Raw genomic sequence first — 11254 nt, forward strand, 5'->3', positions numbered from 1 at the left:
AATTCTATTTCAACAAAATGTTGCAGGAATGCTAATCTTAACTGTTTTATCAACAGAAACGACTTAAGAACAATCTGAGATGGTGGGGGTCAATCCTCATTCTTATGATTTTTGAGATAGGGGACAGCTATTGCCCCTGCCCAGCGTTTCTATAAATTGCACCTGATAGGGTGTTTAGCACATAGTGTAACACTCACCCCTCGCCCCCCTGGCTCTCACAATCACATGCAGGCCTGAGAGATGGAGTCTTGTCACCAGGCAGAGCAGTCATTATCCAAGATGCCCCCTCTCTTACCACTTCAGTCCCATGTTAAGTCCTAAACAGTGTGTGTGTGTACTGCATACAGGAGACTTTTGACTTTGTGGTGCCTCAGCATAGTTAGTAATCACATGAATACATGTGGTGACCAGTAGCGTTGTGTGGGCAAAAATCACTGAAGCTAAGCCAAGCCAGTAAAATAGCCATATTACAACCTGTTGCGTCATTTGCTCTGTATCCCATTTGTTCATAAACCACTGTGATATACAATAAGGCAGTGACAACAAAAAGACAACAGTCACACAGTAGCAGAATAAATTCAACTACACATATGTTCGTTTCATCACAAAGTCGGAGAGCAACATCTGTCCGGTGAAGTCCACAAAGCAAATATTGCATGTAAAAAACAGTTATATCACCAGCAGCATGGTCAAGCAAGTTAATGTTTTGACAGTTTACTAAACAACTACTGATTTAGAACCATGGCATTACCCCAAGTCAGCACAAAGACAACAGGAGCACAGCCGCCGCTATTCCAGCACCATTTCAACTTAAACATTTAAACATCATCAAATCAACAAGGCTATAAATGCTTAGTTTAATATACTGAAAACCAACTTAAAGATACCAAAAACTATTTAGTCCAATCAATGTTGCTAAATATCATGTCCCTTGGCACCCATGAATACACGCCACTGGTGGTGACTGTTGTGTATTGGGGTTGCGCCGCATAGCATCATGGGTGTTGTATATTGTAGGCAGAACTCGTTCTAGATCAGTGGTCACCAAACTTTTCTGAGTCAAGATCACTTTGAGTCAAAATGCAAGAAATGCAGAGATCTGCAACTCTGATTTTTTTGTTGAACATGACTTAAAAAACATAAGCTTATTCAACATTAACTTATTAAAAACAGTACTGTAGCAATGGAGGTTTGTGCAGTAGGCTATAGGCCCAATACATTAACACCACATATTGGATTTGCTTGAATTGCCCTGCCAATGCATTGTTGTTCAGACCATTTAAAAAAAAAATATTCAGCTGCATTGCTGGTTGTATCCAGAGTGGTAGGAAGAATGAGCATTTTATGGCTTATAAAGGTGTTGACAGTGCTGAGTAAAAACATGAACTCACTCATGAAAACAGCAGCTCTTTGCTGTATTTGTTGACAGTCTCTCTAGACATGGTTTTAAATCTTTTGAAATCTCAACTTTGCTTTAGCTTTTTTTCACGCCTGCTACGTTACTGCAGATACAGTATTCTGAGCCATCTGATTGGCCAGCGCTGGGCCTATAGTGCACTTTACTTGCTCTCCGGGCCCCCGGAAAGGAAGAGTTTGTACCTTCAGACACATGAAATGGTTCAAAATGGGAACACTTCGCCTACCTGGCACGCAGGGCAACTGAAATCAGGGTACCTACCTCCAACAGCATGAGACTAATAAATAAAAATAGGAACGCAAGGCTTTATCGTTGGGTTTTTTACAGAAATGTTCGGCAATCGACAAGGAATGCGATCGACCAGTGGGTGACTACTCTTCTAGATAAATGGTTGGACTAATTCCTGTCCGCCTTATGTATCATCATTAGTGAATTGTTATATAGACGTGGTCATGAAGTCCACGTGACCTAACAAAAGATGGGCGATGAATAAGTCTGAATCTACAGTGACTATTTTGTTCTTAAAAATGCGTCATTATGAAATGGTCACCTAAAGTCGTCAGGGCGTTGTGTCATGGTTCCCTGGAGGTTTTGTCTAGTTCCCTGCTGGTCCCGGGGGATGCCCCCGAGAACCTAGGGCACTAGCACCCTAGGTTCATTACACATCATCCCTTGTTACTGTTGCCAACCCCATCAAGGCTCTGATTCTTGAACCCCTGATCCAGTCACAGCACTTTGTCTTTTGGCAATGCTAGGGACACACACAAAAACAGTGCTTTTTGACACACATGACTACATTGTGTATGTTTATTCATACAGTAGTTATTATTTACCATGTCTTCACCTAGGATTTCAACTCACAACTTATTAGTTCACGGCATTACGATCTGCCTGCTACGCCACCACGTCTGTATCAATGGCCTGTTCCTACACTTTGCACTTCAAAGTAAATCTCAGCTCTGTTAAAATTGAATTATATCAGTGATTCAGGAGTAACATTAAAACAGAAAATGCCCCAATAACATTAGACAAATATACTGAAAACAAACTCAAATTGCTGAAATAAGTAAATGAAATCAGTGAGAGAATAGTCATATTAACTGATAGCTAAAATAGCAGTGCAGATGGCACTCTTTTGCTAAGAGCAGAGGTGTATTGTAGGTTATGAATGTGTAGGTGACGTCTGAAGTTCTACAGACTTAGTGGCATAGCAGAAAGATTAGAATACCAAGTCCAGAGGTTGTGAGTTCAAATCCCAGGTGGGGACATATTGAAAACTCAGTACTAAGTGATCATGTCAAATGTTAATATTGTCACTGATTAAAGATTGTTACACTAATTTAGCTGAACAGCAAACAGCTTACCATACAACCCTCATACCATTTCATTACTTTACTTATAATGGTTTGGGACACCTGGGACCATCACGTCACAAAAACCTCCAGGGGACCATGATATAATGTCCCAAAAACATTCAGGGGACCATAAACAGCGTCTCAAGAACGTCCTTGAGGACGTCCCCGGGATAAACAGGGAACTACTCAAATCCTCCAGGTGACTATCATACAACGTCCCAAGAATGTTTAGTTCCCTTTACTTTCCCACTGAACGAAGGTTCCCCAGAGAATGTTCCCTTGGGACCATCATGCAACATTCTTAGAACGTTTTCAGAATGTCAGTGGGATAATGTCACACCAAAACCCTCAAGGGAGAAAATGGGAACGTTGCCGAATGTCCTCAAGATGTCCCCTGTTTGCTGGGTAGGCTAATGTTAGCACAATGTATTGCTAAAAGAGGCAAGTGTGCATAGTTGAGCTAGCTAAGAGAACGTGAGTTAGCATCGTAATGGATGGTAGAAAAGGATTCAAGACGGACATCGGAGCGGGAAAACAACTTGAGAATCACGTGGCTGTGGAAAATATCGCCATGGTTGAAGACAATATTGAAGTGAGTGACAATCAGGACTCTATTGACAAACGGAAAATGTCTGGAATTGTTATAAATAAACAGTTTGGTGAAAGTATTGAGAAGTGGAGATCATATACACAGTGGTTTGAATATTTAGTTTTTGCAAATGACATTGATGAGGATAAAACAATGTGTGTTATGGACCAAAGTAGGCTTGGGCAATATACCATTTATACAGGGTTATTTCAAAAATTTACGGTATGATTTTCAATACCCAGCTGGGGCTGCGTGCTACGCCACTGCGTATAACTGGAAGCTAAGTATAACTAGTAATGCTGTAAAGAGGTCTTCGAACTCGACCAAAACAATGGAATTGTCGTGAAAAAGCGTGGGGGGAAAGGGCCGTGAGGGAAAGATCCCGGGTCTCCTCATTGCCCCGCAGCAAAATTAGTCTACATTCAGGCTATTGTTTGTATGTGTATTTCATACTATTTTGAGGTAAAAATCAGAGTATAACGATTGTATGGATGTCAACCCCAACTCACGTTCATGTCATCGTTAACAATCAACTGCATTACAGTAACAAATGACTGACTACCATCAACGACTTCTCTATGCCTGCTATGATAACCAGCTTATACAAACTTGATTTAGCATTTAGCAGTCACTTCTTCTAAACTTGAAAAGGGACAACTTCCACATGTTATGCAGTGAAAACAGCCAACTACATCAAAATCGGACTTAAGTGAGCACATTGTGGGCCTGTTACAATACATAAATCATGACTGATTTGACAAATATCGCCTTTGTTAGACCAGATTTGTTGAATGTGCGCAAATCTAGACAATGGAATGTCTGCGTTTCATTGACTCCTTTACTGCATAGACCCAGTCGGTACTAGATAGAATGTCACGGCCCACCCACCTGTTGGGAAAACAACATGTGGTTACCTACAGTGTAGGTTACCCCACAAATACTTGGCTTTTTTAAACGCAATTTTATTTTTGTCTGCAAAACTACATTGAAGCAAAGTACAACATGTCTAAAGATTACTTTTCAACATTGCTTGCTTCCGAGTGTTCTCACTACTTAAGAAAACATAATATTGTAGGGCTTCCCTCATGCCTCTTTTCATGCTAGCTACCAGCCACCTGGACACATTGAATGCTGTTGAGCAAGAGAACACACAGGCGAGTGATAGACAAGGAAGTCAAACTGAATATAGCTGCTGGTAGCTCCTAAGCAACTTTGCAGTATTTAGTTTTGTTGTGTGCTATTTCTTACATTATTAGCCCAGAATGTTTTTTGTGTTATTACATACAGCTGGGAAGATCTTTTGGATATCAGAGCAGTGGTAACTCACCAACATTACAACCAGAAATACAACTTTCCGGAATTGGATCCTTTGTTCCTACCCCCCAGGGCAATTAAAAAAAGTATCCCAGAGGCTGCTCCAAGATGCCGCCGGTGGAGAAGTGCTATTCGGAGTGAACTTCTAATCCAACTCAGGAGGCGTGCACCCCATCCACTGCTTCCGAGTATATTACCTGCTAATGTTCAGTCCCTAGACAATAAAGTAGCTCAGGGCGAGGATCTCCCTTCCACAGAGACATCAGGGACTGTAACACCATGTTTCACACAATCATGGCTCTCTCCGGATTTTCTGTCCCCGTCCACACAATCAGCTGGGTACTCTGTACATTGTGCATTCCAGAATAAAGAAGAAAAAAGGCAGAGGTGTATGTTTCATGATTAACTACTCATGGTGTGATTGTGATAACTTACAGGAACTCAAGTCATTTTGTTCACCCGACCTAGAACACCTCACAATCAAATGCTGACCGTATTACCCCCCAAGACAATTATCTTCGGTTACACTCACAGCTGTGTATATCCCCCCTCAAGCCGATACCACGACGGTCCACAAATAACTACACTGGACATTGTGCAAACTGGAAACCACATATCCTGAGGTTGCATTTATTGTAGCTGGGGATTTTAACAAAGCAAATTTGAGGAAAACTCTATTGAAGTTCTATCAACACATTGCTTGTTGTACTCACACTTCAAAAACTCTCAACCATTGTTACTCTCCCTCCGGGATGGCTACAAGGCCCTCCCCTGCCCTCCCTTTGGCCAATCAGAACACGACTCCATTCTGCTCCGCCCTTCCTATAGGCAGAAACTCAAATAGGAAGTACTCATGCTAAGGTCTATTCAATGCTGGTCTGACCAATCGGAATCCATGCTTCAAGATTATTTTTATCACGCGGACTGGGATATGTTCCAGGTTGCCTGGGAGAATAACAATGACATATAGACGGAGACTCAGTTCATCAAGAAGTGTATAGGGGGTGTTGTTCGCACTGTGATTATTAAAACCTACCCAGACCAAAAACCGTGGATAGATGGCAGCATTCGTGCAAAACCATGGCAAGGTAACTGGGAATATGGTTGAATACAAACAGTGTAGTTATTCCCTCCGTTATGCAATCAAACAGGCAAAACGTCAGTATAGAGACAAAGTGGAGTCGCAATTCAACAGCTCACATGTGGCAAGGTCTACAGACAATCAAGGATTACAAAGGGAACATCGACATCTTTCTCCTGGACAAGTTAAACACCTACTTCGCCCAATTTGAGGATAACAACGGCCCGCTCTCAAGAACTGTGGTATCTCGTTCTCTGTTGCCGACGTTAGTAAGACATTTACGCGTGTTAACCCTTGCAAGGCTGCTGGCCCAGACAGCAGCCCTAGCTGCGTCCTCAGAGCATGCGCAGACCAACTGTTTACGGACACTCCAGCCCAGTCTGCTGTCCCCACTTGCTTCAAGATGTTCACCATTGTTCCTGTACCCACGAAAGCAAAGGTAACTGACCTAAATGACTATCGCCCCGTGGCACTCACTTCTGTCATCATGAAGTGCTTTGAGAGACTAGTTAAGGATCATATCACCTCCAACTTACCTGACACCCTAGACCCAATTCAATTTGCATACCGCCCCAATAGATCCAGAGATGATGCAATCGCCATCGCACTGCACACTGCCCTATCCCATCTGGACAAGAGGAATACCTATGTAAGAATGCTGTTCATTGACTATAGCTCAGCCTTCAACACCATACTACCCTCCAAGCTCATCATTAAGCTCAGGGCCCTGGGTCTGAACCCCGCCCTGTGTAACTGGGTCATGGACTTCCTGAATGGCTGCAGCCAGGTGGTGAAGGTAGGAAACAACACCTCCACTACGCTGATCCTCAACACAGGGCCCCACAAGGGTGCCTGCTCAGCCCCCACATGTACTCCCTGTTCACCCATGACTGCGTGGCCACGCACGCCTCCAACTCAATCATCAAGTTTGCAGACGACACAAAAGTAGTAGGCCTGAATGCCAACAATGACGAGACAGCCTACAGGAAGGAGGTGAGGGCCCTGGTGGAGTGGTGCCAGGAATATAAACTCTCCCTCAACAAAACAAAGGAGCAGATTGTGGATTTCAGGAGACAGCAGAGGGATCTCGCCACTATCCACATCGATGGGACAGCAGTGGAGAAGGTGAAAAACGTCAAGTTCCTCGACATACACATCACTGACAATCTGAAATTGTCCACCCACACAGACAGTGTGGTGAAGGGGGAGCAACAGCGCCTCAGGACCTCAGGAGGCTGAAGAAATTTGGCTTGGCCTCGAAGACCCTCAAACTTTTACAGATGCACCACTGAGAGCATCTGTCGGGCTGTATCATCACCTGGTACGGTAACTCCATTGCCCGCAACCGCAGGGCTTTACAGAGGGTGGTGCGGTCTGCGCAACGCATCCCCGGGGGCACACCTACAGCACCCAATGTCACAGGCCAAAAAGATAATTGAGGACAGCCACGGCCTGTTCAATCCGCTATCATCCAGAAGGCGAAGTCAGTACAGGTGCATCAAAGCTGGGACCGAGAGACAGAACAACAGCTTCTATCTCAAGGCCATCAGACTGTTATATAGCCATCACTAGCCCGCTCCCACCCAGTTACTCAACTCTTAGAGGTTGCTGCCCTATATACAGTGCCTTGCGAAAGTATTCGGCCCCCTTGAACTTTGTGACCTTTTGCCACATTTCAGGCTTCAAACATAAAGATATAAAACTGTATTTTTTTGTGAAGAATCAACAACAAGTGGGACACAATCATTAAGTGGAACAACATTTATTGGATATTTCAAACTTTTTTAACAAATCAAAAACTGAAAAATTGGGCGTGCAAAATTATTCAGCCCCATTAAGTTAATACTTTGTAGCGCCACCTTTTGCTGCGATTACAGCTGTAAGTCGCTTGGGGTATGTCTCTATCCGTTTTGCACATCGAGAGACTGAAATTTTTTCCCATTCCTCCTTGCAAAACAGCTCGAGCTCAGTGAGGTTGGATGGAGAGCATTTGTGAACAGCAGTTTTCAGTTCTTTCCACAGATTCTCGATTGGATTCAGGTCTGGACTTTGACTTGGCCATTCTAACACCTGGATATGTTTATTATTGAACCATTCCATTGTAGATTTTGCTTTATGTTTTGGATCATTGTCTTGTTGGAAGACAAATCTCCGTCCCAGTCTCAGGTCTTTTGCAGACTCCATCAGGTTTTTTTCCAGAATGGTCCTGTATTTGGCTCCATCCATCTTCCCATCAATTTTAACCATCTTCCCTGTCCCTGCTGAAGAAAAGCAGGCCCAAACCATGATGCTGCCACCACCATGTTTGACAGTGGGGATGGTGTGTTCAGCTGTGTTGCTTTTATGCCAAACATAACGTTTTGCATTGTTGCCAAAAAGTTCAATTTTGGTTTCATCTGACCAGAGCACCTTCTTCCACATGTTTGGTGTGTCTCCCAGGTGGCTTGTGGCAAACTTTAAACGACACTTTTTATGGATATCTTTAAGAAATGGCTTTCTTCTTGCCACTCTTCCATAAAGGCCAGATTTGTGCAATATACGACTGATTGTTGTCCTATGGACAGAGTATCCCACCTCAGCTGTAGATCTCTGCAGTTCATCCAGAGTGATCATGGGCCTCTTGGCTGCATCTCTGATCAGTCTTCTCCTTGTATGAGCTGAAAGTTTAGAGGGACGGCCAGGTCTTGGTAGATTTGCAGTGGTCTGATACTCCTTCCATTTCAATATTATCGCTTGCACAGTGCTCCTTGGGATGTTTAAAGCTTGGGAAATCGTTTTGTATCCAAATCCGGCTTTAAACTTCTTCACAACAGTATCTCGGACCTGCCTGGTGTGTTCCTTGTTCTTCATGATGCTCTCTGCGCTTTTAACGGACCTCTGAGACTATCACAGTGCAGGTGCATTTATACGGAGACTTGATTACACACAGGTGGATTGTATTTATCATCATTAGTCATTTAGGTCAACATTGGATCATTCAGAGATCCTCACTGAACTTCTGGAGAGAGTTTGCTGCACTGAAAGTAAAGGGGCTAAATAATTTTGCACACCCAATTTTTCAGTTTTTGATTTGTTCAAAAAGTTTGAAATATCCAATAAATGTCGTTCCACTTCATGATTGTGTCCCACTTGTTGTTGATTCTTCACAAAAATTTTTTTTTTTATATCTTTATGTTTGAAGCCTGAAATGTGGCAAAAGGTCGCAAAGTTCAAAGGGGCCGAATACTTTCACAAGGCACTGTACATAGACATGGAACAATAGTCACGTTGATAATGTTAAACACCATTTTACTCATTTCATATGTACTGTATTCTATTCTACTGTATTTTAGTCAATGCCACTCCGACATTGCTCGTACTAATATTTATATATTTCTTAATTCCTTTATTTAACTTTTCGATGTGTGTATTGTTGTGAAGGTAAATACTACTGCACTGTTGGAGCTAGGAACACAATAATTTCGCTACACATGCAATAACATCTGCTAAATATGTGTATGTGACCAATAAAATGTTATTTGATTTTGATAGCTAGGTTTCCATTCAATTTGTGACAGATTTTCATGCGAATATTCTAAAATCTGCATAAAGCAATATACACATTTTCCCACCAGAGATGTTTCCATCAAACTGACCTGTTGCTGATACAAGGCTGCGTATGACAACATAGTGCACATAAAAATAACTTTTGCAGTTAAATTTCCAATTACCGATTACAAAATACAGGTTAAATGGGTTTCAATTGCATTTTCAAATCTGATGTTTTTTTCACGAGCCAGGTATTTCATCTGCATGAAATGGATAGAAACGTGGCTATAGGTCCAAAAAGGTGGTAAACTATATGTCCAAATACAGTAGCCTAATTCTCACTCTGCATCCAATTGGGGTAGTTGTTTTTGTATATTTGTTTATTAAAACTATGGCCCGAGAAAACACGGCTTATCCATGTCAATGAAACTTTGATGTTGAAAAAACTATAAAAGCGTAAGCGGCATCAAAACATGCATTATTCCTCTCTCTGTATCACTGGAAATTACATGACTGCGATGACATACGGACCAGTGTTGTTATGGCCACTTTCTGGCTGAGTCAGAGAGAGACTGCCAGGATGTACATGAGCTCTCATAAGCATATCCTTTTATAGGTCAGATGTTTGTGCATTTATAGCTGATTCCCATTAAGCTGGACTTCCATGAATCAATAACTGCCTTTCTTCCTCCATGCATTTCTTACTTTCTCTCTCTTGCGCGCACACACACACACTGTTTATCAACAGACCTAACACACCCACCCTGTAAAGTTCCCTCCCATGACATCCCATGATTAATGCCACGTACGAATTTGTCAGAGGTAGACAAAATATATTTACATGGAAAGTTAACTGAAGGTTTTCGTTATCTGAAAGATAATAAAGAACGTGGTAAAAAAGGCAAATATGTTGTGATGCGTCAGTCATGTGAATATCTATACAATGTTAATGGTCGGAAAACTAAACACCTAGACCATCCATACCTCGTCCTCTTTTTCATTCTTGAAACATAAACATGCCGCTCTTCTCTTGAAACCTTCGCCATCATAAATCCTCGTCTGGTTGGGTTTAAACTTCATCATATATTCACAACCTTCGTGCTCCAAGGATATCCGAAAGGTGGAGTGCATAAGGATCCAACCAGATCAAGTCAAGTGCCTACTTGGTCAAGAGAGGAGCAAGAAACTACGCACAGAATCTCAAAATAAACCTTCAGGCAATCAAACTTCGTCGTTCATCTATTCATTCACAGCAATTAAGCACCCCATATCCCCGGTGTGTTGATGATTCTGCATAACGTCCTGTCTAGTTGCCGCTGTCAAACTGCATGTTCCCTACACCAACTAGCACCATCTGTGGTCCGTGAGCACCGCATCTTGCTGACCTCACTACAACGCAGCGACCACATATCAGCGCCAGCCCCTGCGACGTTACATGCCACGATTAGACGTTCAATAATTTGCCGTTTCCCAAACTGAAACATACATGAAACGCCCTCGGTTGTCATAATCCTAGCCTACTCAATCTAATTTCAAGTTGTTTACGGTGCTACTCTTACCTGCAAGTATACTATTTAAAACTTTACATTCTGGCATAAGTGAAAGCCAAGTCCCCATTTCGAGGTCCATAAGAAAACATCACCGTTTATTTCAGCTAAAGATGCAAGTAAGTAGGCTACTGCACTCAATGCAGTGTTCGACACCAATACATTTACCTTGTAGCCAGCTCAGTCAAACCTGAACCATTGTACCTAAAATTACATCGATCTTCACCTTACTATGCTGTCCTATAATGGTGAATCAAGAAACTGAAGCACCTGGCCATCATGTGTTTTGGATGATGGAATATGTGAGCGAATTCATCTCTTTGTATCACCAGGTGGTGCCTGACTTTCACACCATCAATTGAAGGATAGACTAAAAATCTAGGATCAGAGTGAAGATTAAGGCTGTCTGGAAATAAACAAGTG

General features: G+C 42.3%; 1 protein-coding gene across 1 annotated transcript in view; it reads right to left on the reverse strand.

Moving 5' to 3' along the window:
- The window catches only part of LOC139406858 (diphosphoinositol polyphosphate phosphohydrolase 3-beta-like), a 31895-nt gene extending 21165 nt beyond the window's left edge, over positions 1–10730 (reverse strand). Inside the window, exon 1 of the mRNA XM_071149962.1 lies at positions 10269–10730. Within this exon, the coding sequence (XP_071006063.1) occupies positions 10269–10415 (147 nt within the window). The 5' untranslated portion in view covers positions 10416–10730. The remainder of the gene's footprint in view (positions 1–10268) is intronic.
- Positions 10731–11254: the final 524 nt, after the last annotated feature.

The sequence above is a fragment of the Oncorhynchus clarkii genome, chromosome 1 (assembly GCF_045791955.1).
Source record: "Oncorhynchus clarkii lewisi isolate Uvic-CL-2024 chromosome 1, UVic_Ocla_1.0, whole genome shotgun sequence".
NCBI classification, from domain to species: Eukaryota; Metazoa; Chordata; class Actinopteri; order Salmoniformes; family Salmonidae; genus Oncorhynchus; species Oncorhynchus clarkii.